Source organism: Oppia nitens, unplaced genomic scaffold (genome assembly GCF_028296485.1).
Source record: "Oppia nitens isolate AA-2021 unplaced genomic scaffold, nextdenovo-longstitch-racon4-pilon3 scaffold5_pilon_pilon_pilon, whole genome shotgun sequence".
Taxonomy (NCBI): Eukaryota; Metazoa; Arthropoda; class Arachnida; order Sarcoptiformes; family Oppiidae; genus Oppia; species Oppia nitens.
Genome location: NW_026533243.1, coordinates 7707636 through 7722852, shown reverse-complemented (window position 1 = coordinate 7722852; position 15217 = coordinate 7707636). Strand labels below are relative to the sequence as shown.

Below are 15217 nucleotides of genomic sequence, written 5' to 3'. Positions count from 1 at the left end.
AATGCAATAAAAAATGTTCACCCCCCCCCCCCCTATACCCCCCCCCAAGCTTTTTCGAAAATTTTGCCATTTTACCTCCCCCTGTACCCCCCTGAAATCAAAAACCTTTAGCAACCCTGATATATACAGTATATAAAACTAATTKTTATATRTTTGTAAACTATTTAAATTAACATTTTATTTGATGTATTTTAAGCACATGTTGTTTAATGAATAAAATTATTATTAATAAACTATAATAAATTAAAGAAACAACAAAAAAGTTTGTCCATTAGCTATAAGATTGTATTAAAACTTGTCCAGTATTTATAACAACAAAAAAAACAATATATAAATATACATATTATACTTAAATTTGATGACAAAATCAATATTTTTATTGTATTATAAGTTAGTTTTTTTMGACAATTTGAACAAACAAACAAAAATAACAATTTCTACTGTAATTTAATGTCAAAGTCAATTATAATAGCCCCTATATCTCCWACRATGATGATGATCCCAGTGCTAATGTAATTGAAACACAGGATAATTAAGCTTATAAACAATTTTTTGTTTTTTGTGTTGTCTATCATCATATGACACTAATGTATATTATTTTGTTATTAAGTTATATRTATTTTTTATTATTATTGTYTGTCTTTAGCCAAAAATAAAACAAAATAAAACATCTTTACAATACTTATGAGAGCACTGGTAGTAAAAAATATKGAAATAAAAACAAAAGAATAGTCTACCGGTGCTAATGAATAAAGTGAATGAATGTTCAAATATTTTGTGGACTAAATATTGGGATTATTAATAAAAGATTTTAWGTATAAGAAAAGYCTATTAGAAAAGTATATTATCGATCAATTACTGGCAAATATTATATCAATTATATTGTAAGACAATAATAACATTAAAGCAGTTGTTTTTATAATTTATTTCTTGTAATYTGTTTTTTGGTTATATTATAAATGATTGTWAGGCTTATGAAGTTTAAGGAAAGTAATAGTAAGTAATATGTAATACCTTTAACTTTCAAATAGATATCTTTATATTTRGGTTTTATTTGGTAATCAGGCGGTGAATAATTACTAGTATCAGAGCTGATGCTTAGATTTCTTTTATAATTCACATCACGATTACAGTAGATATCATTGAGMAGCTCTTCAACCAGTGAACTAATCCGACGATCTTTTAGACGTTTCAATGGATGCCAATCAAAGTCAATGGGACTATCAATTGTCGATGAATTTGGCGATAAAGGAGGAGAAGTTGCTATTGTAGTCCTAATGTCTTTTGTGTTTAATCTCAAGATTATTGACTTATTATTATTATTATCATCATTACTGATCTCATCCYTCTTGTCGTTTCCATCTGTTTGAGTGCCATTGCTGATGGTGTTGACACCCAGAATCGGATTTAATGATACATATCTTTTACTACTACTACTACTATCAGCGCAACCCTTACTATAATTTGCGTTAATATCATTGTTATTATTATTGTCACAATTAGTTATGTTATTATAATTGTAATTATTATTATTAGTATTATTATTAATACTGTTGTTTGTTTGAATCACTTGAGATTCATAATTATTAACACAATTAATATCATTAGTAATGTTAGTATTATTATTGCTATTATAACAACTATTAGTGTCATTTAACTGTATGTCAAACCATTTACTCATAATTTTCAATACTTAAAAACTGTTGGATTATATCCACACAATTATTCTCATCAAAATAATTATTAAATTGTTACACAATTTTTAGTTAAAATCAACTCTTATGTAAATTAGAAAAGTTTTTTTTAATATATAATATAAAATATATTATTATTATAATACTGTACTGTATATGCAGTGAACATCATTACGTGTTGTTATTAAAATTAGTTTTTATTTTATTTTTCATTAACTATTTGCTTGATGATTAAATAAGTGGAAATGTAATGATAGTTTTAATTCAAACACATGTGTTTAGAAATGTTGATTATTATCAATTTGGTTGGTTGGGTGTCAACTAACTGTGCATTCAGTTATTAATATGTTTTAAAAGGATGTGCTCAACAATTGCCAACCAGACACACACACACACACACACACAACATCTAAATATACGGTATAAATATATGTACTGTATGTGTATATAATGAGTTTATTTGCTGACTAACAGCTGCTGATTAACAAATTTAATTTACAGCACCTATAGTTTAATTATTTACTGATTATGTCTTTATATTTATTATGATATTAATTTACTAGAAAAACATTTAAGGGTTTCACTATAGCATTTAAAAAACGAAAATACACATTATTATGTAAGTAAATATATTTAAAAATTATCTTATGTAGGGCACAGTAAATTTTTAATAAACATATTTAATTAAAAGCATCGCTAATAATTTTTTTATTAATAGTCGTTTTAAYTAATTATTAGTTGCTTTATTTTTTTATAATCATATTATTAATTTGTTAATGTTTTAAATAAAATTGTCATTAATTTAATTATAATGCATTGACATCGAGAATATTCTTATTGTTTATCGATTTTTATATTGTATATATATATATATGAATCTACATTTATATTACCGTAATTGGATTATCATATTTTTAGTATACTGTAGTATTTTAGGTGATATAATATTGGGTGATCACTGATCACTATCGTAATATTTATAAACTCTATCATTATAATACTGTATTTCCTTATTTATTTATAACAATTACCGTTAGTTTTATAGAGTATAAGTCGACTTATTTATCACTACTATTTATAATCCTATAAAATAACGGAACTGAAGTCAAATAAAAAACTCATTTCCATAATTTAAGAGATTTAAACTACAGTTAATACATAATATATGATAATATATTGCAATTATTTTTTGTTAATATCCTTTTGTTATTTTATATAGTATTTATCAATGCAATATAAGATTAAATTGCAAAAAGTTTTAAATATTAGGATTTGTATCACATATATACTGTATATATATATATATTTATAAAACCATTTTTTAAAAATAAATAAAAAGAATCTAAAAATGTAATTAATGTGTAGATATATGTATATATAATTTTATTAAAAACTAAGCATTTTATAATATAATAAGATATATTATAATTTATCATTTTCATTATCTAAATTATTCATAAATTAAATTAATATATAAATCATTACATAAATAACTGAAGTTATGACTAAAAAAACAATAATCATTTTGTATTATTTTTTAAGTAAAATTGGTGTCAAATACAATAACAATTTTTTCACATATTTACTAAATAATTTTTCTTTTAAATCAAAGTTGCTATCCATAGATATAGCAATTAGAAATTTTTTGTGTCAATCAATACATCAAATGCTTGATGAAAGACAATGTCACGCTATTTATAGCCATAATTATTATCAACCATTTCTATTGAGTACACCTCGACGTACATCTTGGACACAACTGACAAAATTTCGCACATCTTGAGAGCACTTCAATGGCTGCGAACGATGCGATTGATAACAGTCGACAACTGATCTCTCCTGTTGTCGACAAATTGGTTCACCTCTTGTTTTATTAATTCTGGTCTCTGTTTCYGTGATATTGGTATCCAGTTTACTGTTGGCCGTTGACCACAATTGTCTATTTTGTTTCTGTAGTTCACTGATCTGTCCTTTCCATGTCTTCTCCAATCGCTGGACCTCTTCCTCGTACTCCTGTCGTGTTGCGTAAGAACCGGATAAAAATTGGTTGTTTCGCTATACATATTATATACACATACAGTATATACCAATCGATTAGTATTAGACGTTAAAGTAATTATTACATAAATATAACAACACTTTTTCATATCAATTATAATTACCGATAAGTCACTAATGTTTGGCAGAGTTTGCTGCGGTATTTGTTGCTGCGGTGGTGGAAGTGATTGCGAAACTCTTTGGTTGTCCTGAGAGGCGGCCGGCAAACGGTTTTCTTCTCGTTGTGGTTGTTGTTGACTTATCTTTTTGACCACCGATTCCGATATCTGCGGTTAAAAACACCAACAAAAGCATGAGATCAATACAAATCTGATGCAATGATGCAATCGGTGGTCACACAGAAAAAATACAACACTTACCCGAATCACTCCCGATTGGTTATCGTTAACAATAGTAACCCGACGGGTACTTGAATTGATGCCCATATCCAATGGTCGAGAGACAGTCGCGGTCACAATATCGGTGTCCAAACCCCGTGCGGTTAAACAGAGAGAGAAAGACAGCAAAAACTGTTTACAAGTCTTCAGTTCTCAGTTAAGGTCAACACAAACGTGAAGACTAGACTCACACACAAACAACGTTACAATTAGTTATTGGGTTTTTATTATTGTATTATTAGTGAAATTCAACATTTATTTCATAATAATTATTAAAAGCATTAGTTTTTAGGGGCAAAACATTTGTCTACAAAAACTATATCACACTTTATGTGCGATATTTTGTTATTGAATACAAAATATTGTGTCACAAAAATTGTAAACTTTGTGACCCCTATAGCCCCCTATAGTGTGTAGTACTGTATAAATTTATATATTAATATACTTTTTAGATAAACTTAACGCCCCTTTTAATTTGTAACATCATTTTAAATGACTGCAACTTTTATAATGCACTTTCAATTTTTAAATGATTTACCGCTAATTATATATATATTTTAAAAGTTAATTAATTAAATGTTATTTTAATTAAAAAATAATAATAATATAATTTTCGTAAATTTTTCATTTAATACAGAGTATTAAGTAATAAAAAAATTTATATTATTTTCAAAAAATAATTATAAAATTTATGAAAATTAAAAAGATAGTTATTATATTGTACTTTATAATAATTGTAAAAAAATTTATTTTATATTATTTTATTTTTTTTAATAATTATAGCACATATTTAATGAAACAAATAGTAAATATAATAATTTTGTAATAATCTATATATAATACATTTGTCGATACAAATTAAAAAATAATAAAAATATATGTAATTTTGTGCATTTAATTAGCGTCTAATTATAATTTAAAATTTTCGGTGAATTGAAAGATGAGGTTAAAAAGTTTTTTACATTTAGTATATAAGTTACAAATATATTAAAAAACAATAACTAAAACAAAACTTTTTAACACACTTTCAAGTCTTCCATTCCTATTGTTACAAAAAAAACAAATATTTAAATAAATTATTTAAAAATTATAATACAATTATTATAATATAATAATAATTACTTTATATTTCAATCATACATTTTATGAACTTATAATGTGTCCATAGTTTGAGGTTTGAACTGTTCCGGTTGTCCATTCATTGTCCTGTAAATACAAATGAAACAAATAGTGATAATTAATATCAAATCAATGGTCAGTCAAAGAGTGGTTTGAGTTTTCATATACTTTTCAAACATAGCTTTGAGAACATCACAGCTGTGTTTGTATCGCAACTCATTGTCGAGAGACGACTGTTGCCATTCTTGTCGCACTTTCTTCCAATGAGTCATATTTTTAGCCAACAATGTACTGAAATTATCGGTGACCAGACTATTGATGGCTGTGTCCGCTTGCGATATCTCCGGTTTCTTATAGTTGCGCACCGATTCTGGTATTCGCAAATCGATTTCAATGCCCGACTCGTCCACCGGTCGCGGCAACGGTTTTGGCAAATGATAAATACCGGATGGTTTTTCATCGATCGGTCCGCCACTTGGCTCCAAGTCTTCGTCGGTGTACTCTTCGGGTTCGGGGGATTCATACAGATTTGGTAGTTGAGTGTTGTTTCTGATCCACGCCCTGCACACCGGGTATAACGGAGCGTCCTCTCGAGCGTTATTGTGACTAAATTGCGCCAAATCAACGCTGCGGTCGAATAGCTTTAAAACAAACGTAGATGTCTTGCCGTAAGATTCTTCTTTAATCGTTTTCCCGGGTCTACAGAAAATCAACAAAACATCGGTTAATATAATAAGTTCAACACTTCCAGTGCAGCTATATTTACTTCTTGTGTTTATGAGATCGTCGTCTCTTTAGATGAGGTGATGAATCAGTTTCTCCGTCTTCGTCATCGAACTCGTCATCTTCTTGTGAGTCGCCTTTAGATATGTGGGCCAACAGATCGCCCAACTTATTGCGCGCCGAATCTAACTCACTGTCGGCTCGTTTCTGGCGATGAGTTCCACCGCTGAAGCGTTTGTGTCGAGGAACTGATCGACGATTGTTGGCCACAATGATTTCGTCTTCATCGTCGTCATCAAAATCGTCGATATCATCCACAGAATTATTATCAAACACGTCGTCTTCTTCAACAGAAGAGGGCGAAGACGTGATTAATGTACGCCTTTGTTTCTTCGGTGTAGTCTCGCTGGCCGTCGGGTGATTTCTATACGAACTATTGCTACGATGATTGACCATCGGGTGTGCGCCTACACCTCCGCCACTACCACCACCCGGACTCTGGTGATGATAGTCATCGATGGGATCCTGTTGTTCCTGTTTGATGGCTATGCGCGACGCGATCCGCGACGAAACACGACTGCCGACCATCACTTTGATTGTCCGCAAACTGTTTGTCCAAACGAATCGTGTGTTTRGTTTCGGTACTAACTGTTGTGTAAGTGTATGTGCGGACAGTAATACAGTCACACTATATATGTGACCACTTTTGACACTAAAAGCATAGCAAAAGACAAACACTTGATTTGAGCACAAAATCAAAATACGACTACTTTTCTGAAGGCATACCAACTCTTAGCCAATCAGTGGTCGACTCCAACGCAACACTCAGTCAAACACATTGTTCACACAAACTGTTTGGCGCTATATTTGAATGTTGTTTTCAAATTGAATACAATTTATATTATAATTGAATTTATCACTGGATTTGTTCCGCAAATAAAATGGTTATAATTTTTGTTTAGTCATAATTTACAACAATTAAAATAAAATAATAATTTTTGTTATATTTATTTATTTTCTGTATATCCATGTGTGAAGTGGACGTCAATTCATAATTAATATATTAATAACTATATCTTCACGAGAGAGAGAGGAAACTGTTAAACAAATTATTATATTTTACTATTTTGTCTTCTTTTTCAAATTCTTGTCATTGATGTGTAGTATTGTGTGTTTGAATTGATTTAACGACTGATTTAACGGAATTGAATCAAATTGTTTGTTATCCTAACAATTCAATTGTGATTTTCAAAGTGTTTGATAAAACGAGAATTTAATTYAAATATTTGTTACACTTTTTTTCCAACGAATATTCTGTCCGTTTGTTTGACTGACTGACCGTCTGTTTGWTTGATTGATTGATTCACTGATTCATTATTATTTGTCGCAACTATTCTTTGCTTTTTTTAAAAAATTAATTAATTATTTTGTGGTTTTAGTTTTTTTTTAATGAATTTCTCTCTGAAGTTGAAATATCAACCAATTAATTGAGTTTTTAAAAAAAATATGAATTTTATCTCCAGTTTTAAAGATAAATGTACGAAATTGTGGAATCGATTGTTTCCATCAGATGCAGACAATTGGTCACAAATGGTATGCAATTTATTAACGTTTTGTCTCTGTTTAGTCAATCGAATATTTGTCAAGAAGTTGACCGCCAATGAAGATGATGTCCGCCAGTCGTTGTCTTCGTCGTTGAGCACATCTGTGTCATTGAATAGCGAGACTTCTGATGATTTTAAAGAATGTGAACGAGTCGTCGATGACAGTCAAGTTGTCGTTGAAGATGACAACAATCGTAACGATAATACTATTATTGTTAAAAAGCAGTGTCTTTGGGCGGACACCGTTGACGACAATCAGTTGTATGATTGAAAAAAATGAATTGTATTTAAATTTAAAATTGTGTTAAAATTAAATTTATTTTTTTTAGACTTAATGAAGACTATGACATCAAGATTACTGAGAATTGGCAGCCAAGGGTTCGCAATGATTGGTATGATTTACAGATAATGGACAGCGATTCCAGCTGTTCCTCACCAAAAATGGCGCCAAACAATAGATCTAAAAAGGCGTGGAATAAGAATAAAGATGTGAATCGTTTGTTAGAGAAATGGGGCGAAAGTGTCGGCATATTTGATAGGATTACCGGCTCTCAGAAACGTTTGGTCCAATTGAAAGATTTGCACAACTATTTTGAAGTAAAGTTATCGTCACTAAACAGTTCCGATTGTCTGTTATTGTGTTCACTGATTAACGATCGGTATCCGCGCTTCTATACCTCAACGGTAAACTATTACCAGAGATGGCGAATGCGATACAATTTGTTTGTCGCTTCCGATACAATGATTCAAACGGGAGAAAGAAAAGAGACGCCGATATCTGCCGGCGATTCGGTGTCCAATATTGATGGCCGACAATTGGTTTTACATATCGGCGAAATTCATCTGTACTTTGATATTGTGCCCAAATATTGTCAACCGGTTTACGTGAATAGCTCTTTCTATGCAAACAAATTGCCAATCAATGACTTGACCGGTGTTTTCATCAACGAGATGGTAATGAACAGAATTACACGTATAGTCAACTCTATTCGCTACTCGAAAGACATCTTTCAATTCAAGTTTCCTCTCAGTGAAGACATGTTTCACCACAAGAATCACTTGTTTCACAAGTTTCTCGAAAGACAAATGGAATTCATCGACGAGTCTGTCAAAGTGTTTCGTAAAAGCGAACAAAAGAAAAGAGATCACAATTGGAATCAACGACAGACCAAACAGTCTGCGTCGTCCGGATCCAGGTTTGAGGTCAGAGATCACTTTGGCTTTGATTACGACATCAAACACAAGATGTCCAACATTGACCTGACATGTGGTAACGTCGGAAGTGTCAGTGGTATTGATTCTGTAAATAAATCTGGAAATTCTGGTCGTAGAAATCGTGGTCGAAAGGCCAAGTCATCGTCAGCAGCCATCACTGCCACGAATGCCATGAATTATCAGTTCAAATCCAACAATAGCCTCAATAATACTGGCCATTAAGTGATGGACTGTTTCCTCACTCTCGCTGACCATTAATGGCCTTAAAATAGTTATTTTGTTAAGATTTCTGTCTATGTTTTGAATGTTTTTTGTGGCTATTATTTTATGTTTTAAATTCTCTACATTTTGTTATATTAGTTTCTATTTAGTCATATTTTTAATTATTATTTTATTTAATTATTTTATTTATATTTATAATCTTTGATTGACTACAATTTGGTTAATTACCGCATTATTTATCTAATTTAAATGTAAATAATATTTGTTTTTATTAGTGATTTTATTTTCATTTTTTTAAAAGAGAAATAAAATTAAATTATAAATTAACATTATATTTAACGTTTTTTTGATAATTTATTTTAATGTATATAAAATTAATTAACTTAAAAAAATGAGGTAAAAATTATTTGTCGTCCACATCGTAGGCTAATATAGGACTCAACCATTTCTCTATTGTTTCTATCGGCTGTCCCTTTCGATTGGCGTAATCCTTGATCTGATCCGACTGTATCTTTCCGACAGCAAAATAGTATGATTTCGGGTGTGCAAAATATATGCCACACGTGGACGCAGCCGGCATTATGGCCAACGATTCAGTCAATTGTATACCCGTTTGCCGCTCGACATCCATAAGCCGCCACATGGTTTCCTTTTCTGTATGATCCGGTTGACTGGGATAACCCGGAGCCGGTCTTATGCCGTCGTATTTGACTTTAAGTAAATCATTTGTTTCAAACTCTTCATCACAACCGTAACCCCAAAACTCTTTGCGCACTCTTTCATGCATTTCTTCAGCAAATGCTTCAGCGAACCGGTCGGCGATGGCTTTCATCATAATATCTTTATAATCGTCATTATCTCTTTTAAACTGTTCACACATTGCCTGACAGCCAAAGCCGGCGCTGACAACAAACAGACCAATAAAGTCAGTAATACCGCTCTCAATGGGTGCCACAAAATCTGCGAGTGATATGTAGGACGAGTCGTCGTGTGAGTCCTTTTCTGCCTGTTGTCTGAGACCGTGAAAAGTGGTCAAACGATTGCCGTCTTCATCGAAAATGGCTATTTCATCGTCATTGACAGTATTGGCTCTATAGAAACCAATGATYCCACGAGCCTGAAGAAGTTGCTGATCAATAATCTCATCGATTAGTTTCATCGCTTCTTCATATATTCGTTTAGCTTCTGATCCAACTGTAAGACAAAGTCATTGTTCACATCATTACATTCATCTGATATTTGACTAATTTACTGAACAAACCTGTTTGATCATTGAATATCTTTGGAAATCCTCTGTTGGGATACTTTCCTCGCAGTTGCCAGACATCAAAAAATGGTTTCCAATCAATATATTCAACTAATTTTCTCAGATCATAATCAATGAAATTTTTAGTACCGAAAAATTTTGGCGTTTGTATGTCCGACTGTTTGAAATTTAACCGAAGTTTGCGTTGTCTGGCCTTTTCAATCGGCAAATAAACTCTATCTCTTATGGAATCGTAATGGTCTTCCCTAAGCATCTCGTAATCATCGAATAGGTCATCGAGAAACTCTTCTCTTGAGTTCTGATCCAAAAGTCTTGAACACACGACAACACTTTTGGATGCGTCTAATACGTGAACAGTTGGCTCATTATATCGTGGAGCTATCTTGACGGCGGTATGTTTTCGGGAAGTGGTCGCACCGCCAATCAGTAGAGGCACTTTCAAGTCGCGTCGTTGTAGCTCTTTGGCCACAAATATCATCTCATCGAGCGATGGTGTGATAAGTCCGCTCAGACCTATTAGATCGGCCTTGTTTTCAATGGCGGCTTCAATGATACGATCACAGGGGGTCATAACACCCAAATCAATCACTTTATAGTTATTACAGCCCAATACTACGGCCACTATATTTTTGCCGATATCGTGAACATCGCCCTTAACAGTGGCTAACACTATAACTCCCGAATGATTTTGACCTCCCGAACCTTCTTGTTCTTTCTCCATGAATGGTATGAGATGTGCGACCGCTTTCTTCATAACTCTGGCAGATTTGATCACTTGTGGTAAAAACATCTTTCCCTCACCAAACAAATCACCGACAATACCAATACCATTCATGAGTGGACCCTCAATGATGTGTAACGGTCGAGGATAAGCACTGAGATTAAGTCGACACTCTTCGACATCTTTTTCGATGTGAGCGTCAATACCTTTCACTATTGAATGTGAAAGTCTTTCTTCGACCGGCATTTTACGCCAGTCTTCGATCTCTACATTTGTTTTGCTGTCTTTACCATATTTCTGGGCGTATTCTAAGAGTTTTTCGGTACCGTTAGGATCCTTATTCCAGATGAGATTTTCGCACAGTTCCAGAAGTTCCGGTTCAATGTCAGTATACATAGGAAGATTGCCGGCGTTCACAATACCCATTGTGAGACCAGCTTTAATGGCGTGAAACAAAAAAGCCGAATGCATTGATTCACGGATTTTTTCCATTCCTCTGAATGAAAAGGACAGATTGGACACTCCGCCACTGACTTTAGCACCGGGACACAAGGCTCGGATCTTTTTGGTGGCATTTATAAAATATATGCCATACTCGTTGTGTTCATCCATACCGGTGGCAATCGTCAATATATTCGGGTCGAAGATAATGTCATTTCTGTTGAAATTGACTCGCGGACCAACTAATATCTGATAGCTTCGGCAACAAATCTTGATTTTGTCCACCTCTTCGGCTGCCTGTCCATTCTCATCAAAGGCCATCACCACAACGGCCGCACCGAAACGTTTTATAAGGTTAGCTCTTCGGACAAACTCGTCTTCGCCTTCTTTAAGACTGATGGAGTTGACGATACACTTTCCCTGATTACACTTAAGTCCGGCCACAATCACATCAAAGTTAGACGAATCTATACAAATCGGTACTTTACAAATCTCRGGTTCAGTGGCAATCAGATTACAGAAGTGTGCCATTTCTTTCTTACTGTCCAACATTCCCTCATCCATATTGATGTCCAATACTTGGGCACCATTTTCTACCTGAGCTTTTGCTATTTCTAGTGCTTCACTATATTTCGCTTGACGTATGAGTCGGGCAAACAATCGACTGCCGGCGACATTACATCGTTCGCCGATATTGACAAATAACGAGTTGTCAGTTATGATAAACGGTTCCAAACCTGATAAATACATTCTGTCTTGTGGTGATTGGTTGACTGTACGTGGTTTCACACCTTTGACTGCTTCGGCAAATAGTTTGATGTGATCGGGTGTTGTACCGCAACAACCGCCCACTATATTAACTAAGCCGTCGACAGCAAAACTTTTGATATGTTTACACATTTCTTCGGGAGTTTCGTCGTATTCGCCAAAAACGTTAGGAATACCGGCGTTCGGGTAACACAATACATATCGATTGTCTGCATATTTACTTATATTTTCAATAAAAACTCGCATTTCTGCGGCACCTAATGCACAGTTAAGACCAATGGCCAGCGGTTCTCCATGCGATACACTCACTGTAAATGCTTCGCCGGTCTGACCGGACAATGTTCGACCACTTTTGTCCACTACAGTTCCCGATACAAAAATAGGTACTTTCAAGTGCGGAAACTCATCAAATACTGAATGAATGGCAAAAAGTGCGGCTTTAGAGTTGGCCGTATCAATGATGGTCTCCACAAGTATGAGATCGACACCTCCATCTAGAAGTCCCGTTGTTTGTTCCCTATAAGCTGTTACCAATTCATCCCATGTTATGTTACGAAAGGCCGGATTCTCGACCTGCGGTGATATAGACAATGTCTTATTGGTTGGTCCGAGAGAACCGGCCACAAATTTAGTGCAACCAAATTGCTTTCCATAGTCGTCACATGCTTTTCGGGCGATGATTGCCGACTCCTTATTCAGTCTGTAGGCCAGATGCTGGCACTCGTAGTCTGCCTGTGCTATTGTTGTGGCACTGAATGTATTTGTTTCGATGATATCGGCACCGCTTTTCAAATATTCAAAGTGTATATTATAGATAATGTTAGGTCTGGTCAACGTTAAGATATCATTGTTTCCTTTAAGTGGACGGATATGTTCAGTAAATTCATCGCCCCTATAGTCGGATTCATCCAAACGGTGCCTCTGAATCATAGTACCCATCGCACCGTCGATTAATAGGATACGTTCCCTGAGGGCACTCAATAACTCATGTGTTTTTGACATTTTTGTTGTTGTTGTTGATAATAATTTACACGGGGATCAATTAATTTTTTATATGTAAAAAACTATTAAAATAATAACAAAATAATGTTTAAATAAACTGTCAGTCAATATATACAGTATATAACTTGTATGAATGATAAAAGCAATTTGTTGTGAAAATTTCAAATATTTTGATTTCATAAAAATTTCAAATATCTTATAATAAAAAAAATTAATTAAAATTATAGTATAAAAGTAAAAGTAAACTAATTTTTTCCACAGAATATAGATATCATGTGTGCAACAAATAATTTTACAAACAAATACTACTATAAATGTATATTATTATCACAATTTTGATAAGATTTTAAAAATTTTAAATCATTTTTATCGCAATTCAATTGACACTTTCATGAGTTGTTTGGCTGAACAAACAAAAAATGATAACAATTTTCAAAATTATTTTTATATAAACAAAAATATTAAATATTTATTTTTGATTAAATTTAAATTTCTCGCTATTAATATTGATTCACATAATACTGATATAACTACTGTATTATAAAGTATTTAATATATTTGCAATGAAAAAATTTCAAATAACATAAAATAAAAACTAGTTGTAAATAAAAAGTTGCAATTTTTCAGTTTTCTAAGATATTTGATAACTAAAAAACCTGTTAATACTGTAGATGTTTATGCAGTTATAATAGACTTTTATATTAAACTTTAAATATACTTAATAAGTATTACTTATACTTTAGATATTTAAAAATTATTAATAATCATTATTAATGACAAATCAAAACAACACTACAGTATATTTATTTGTTATTTATTAATTTATCGTATAATCAAATACATAAATAGACATAATTTAATACAGTATTATATTGCATTCAATTGATATTATATAACATGAACTAACCACGTGTCAATTAATTATTAACAAGCACATTTAATATGATACTGTATTGTATGTATAATGTTAATTGCTTAAAATTTGTGTCAATTAATGTTAAATTTTAATAAATATTAAATTTACAATTTAGATCACATGTACCACTAGATTATGTGCATGGTCATATTAATTTAATAGATTTAGTTTAAAAATAGGTCAAATACAGTACATATATTTTAATAAAACAAATTAATGGTTTATTGTACTGTACTATAATATTTGCATTTTCAATAATCAAAATATAGTTTAATTACTATTATCATAATGACAATGGTCAATTATAATATATTATTATAAATCATATATATTATCAATTTATAGTAACTTGTTGAATTATTTAATTGTTTATATGATAATTGCTAAAATAAAAATWGACAACTTACAATTTATGATATCGTATAACAATAATAATAATAATAATACAATATTTAGAATTTGAATCTAATTTCATTAAATAATACATACAATAAACATAAAAATGATTTTATTAAAAAAAAACTTAAAACTTTATTAAATGTAAAAAATTATTGAATAAAATTTAAAACTTAGAGTAAAAATTTAAATGTTGTGCTATTATAATGTATGAGAAAGTATTGTGCAATATTAGCATAATATTTATGAGTGACCAAATCRTTTTTGTTTTATCCTTGATAATTGAAATATTTATTATAGTTTTAAATGATTAATCATTTTAATTACTTTTTAATACATTTTAATTAATCACTATAATCAAAAATTGTTATAAWTATAATAAATAAATAGATATAATAATTACCGGTAATAATATAGTAATAGATATGATAATCACAATAGATGTGAACAATAATATATATATATATATTTAGAGTTAGATTAAGATTCACATGGAAGGGAGTTCCCAAATAAAATCCCTCCAATTTTCCCGGAAAATATGGAAAATATATTATATTCCCTCCCTTGATCGTTAGAAAGGGAAAATATAATTTGTCATACATAAAAAGGACCTACTCTCAATGACTTTTAAAAAATTGTACTGTAATATGTGAGTGTCAATAATGTGAACATAACTTAAAAGCCATGTAATACT

General features: G+C 31.6%; 5 protein-coding genes across 6 annotated transcripts in view; 1 reads left to right on the top strand and 4 right to left on the bottom strand.

Moving 5' to 3' along the window:
- The window catches only part of LOC128961724 (TBC1 domain family member 30-like), a 35258-nt gene extending 33793 nt beyond the window's left edge, over nucleotides 1-1465 (bottom strand). The window contains exon 1 of the mRNA XM_054307984.1: nucleotides 1015-1465. The gene's annotated coding sequence lies outside the window, so the exon portion shown is untranslated. The remainder of the gene's footprint in view (nucleotides 1-1014) is intronic.
- A 1791-nt stretch (nucleotides 1466-3256) lies between these two features.
- Nucleotides 3257-4330, bottom strand: LOC128961058 (MICOS complex subunit MIC19-like). The gene is made up of 3 exons (XM_054307266.1): nucleotides 4112-4330; nucleotides 3857-4018; nucleotides 3257-3749 (listed from the first exon to the last, which is right to left on the bottom strand). The coding sequence occupies exons 1-3, from the start codon at nucleotides 4175-4177 to the stop codon at nucleotides 3408-3410; spliced, it is 570 nt and encodes a 189-aa protein (XP_054163241.1). The 5' UTR covers nucleotides 4178-4330; the 3' UTR covers nucleotides 3257-3407.
- Nucleotides 4331-5022: 692 nt separating this feature from the next.
- LOC128960999 (protein lin-37 homolog) lies at nucleotides 5023-6812 on the bottom strand. 2 transcript variants are annotated; one of them, XM_054307191.1, is made up of 4 exons: nucleotides 6015-6812; nucleotides 5417-5947; nucleotides 5252-5335; nucleotides 5023-5171 (listed from the first exon to the last, which is right to left on the bottom strand). In XM_054307191.1, exons 1-3 carry the CDS (start codon nucleotides 6557-6559, stop codon nucleotides 5281-5283), a joined length of 1131 nt encoding a protein of 376 aa, XP_054163166.1. In that variant the 5' UTR covers nucleotides 6560-6812; the 3' UTR covers nucleotides 5023-5171; nucleotides 5252-5280. The 2 variants fall into 2 exon arrangements, with proteins under 2 accessions (XP_054163166.1, XP_054163165.1); XM_054307190.1 differs by having other exon boundaries at nucleotides 5270-5335.
- Nucleotides 6813-7477: 665 nt separating this feature from the next.
- LOC128961723 (uncharacterized) lies at nucleotides 7478-9055 on the top strand. Its single transcript, XM_054307983.1, has 3 exons — nucleotides 7478-7508; nucleotides 7599-7836; nucleotides 7905-9055. Exons 1-3 carry the CDS (start codon nucleotides 7478-7480, stop codon nucleotides 9010-9012), a joined length of 1377 nt encoding a protein of 458 aa, XP_054163958.1. The 3' UTR covers nucleotides 9013-9055.
- Nucleotides 9056-9415: 360 nt separating this feature from the next.
- Nucleotides 9416-13311, bottom strand: LOC128961722 (methionine synthase-like). The gene is made up of 2 exons (XM_054307982.1): nucleotides 10274-13311; nucleotides 9416-10206 (listed from the first exon to the last, which is right to left on the bottom strand). Exons 1-2 carry the CDS (start codon nucleotides 13209-13211, stop codon nucleotides 9416-9418), a joined length of 3729 nt encoding a protein of 1242 aa, XP_054163957.1. The 5' UTR covers nucleotides 13212-13311.
- Nucleotides 13312-15217: the final 1906 nt, after the last annotated feature.

Excerpts from the sequence above, each read along its gene's own strand:
- LOC128960999 (XM_054307191.1), bottom strand. The coding sequence starts at position 6,559 with ATGGTCGGCAGTCGTGTTTCGTCGCGGATCGCGTCGCGCATAGCCATC. Across the intron at positions 5,948-6,014 it reads CGATCTCATAAACACAAGAA|ACCCGGGAAAACGATTAAAG; the intron begins GTAAATATAGCT and ends GATTTTCTGTAG. Across the intron at positions 5,336-5,416 it reads CTCAAAGCTATGTTTGAAAA|GACAATGAATGGACAACCGG; the intron begins GTATATGAAAAC and ends TTGTATTTACAG.
- LOC128961723 (XM_054307983.1), top strand. The coding sequence starts at position 7,478 with ATGAATTTTATCTCCAGTTTTAAAGATAAAT. Across the intron at positions 7,509-7,598 it reads CTCCAGTTTTAAAGATAAAT|TCAATCGAATATTTGTCAAG; the intron begins GTACGAAATTGT and ends GTCTCTGTTTAG. Across the intron at positions 7,837-7,904 it reads ACCGTTGACGACAATCAGTT|ACTTAATGAAGACTATGACA; the intron begins GTATGATTGAAA and ends TATTTTTTTTAG.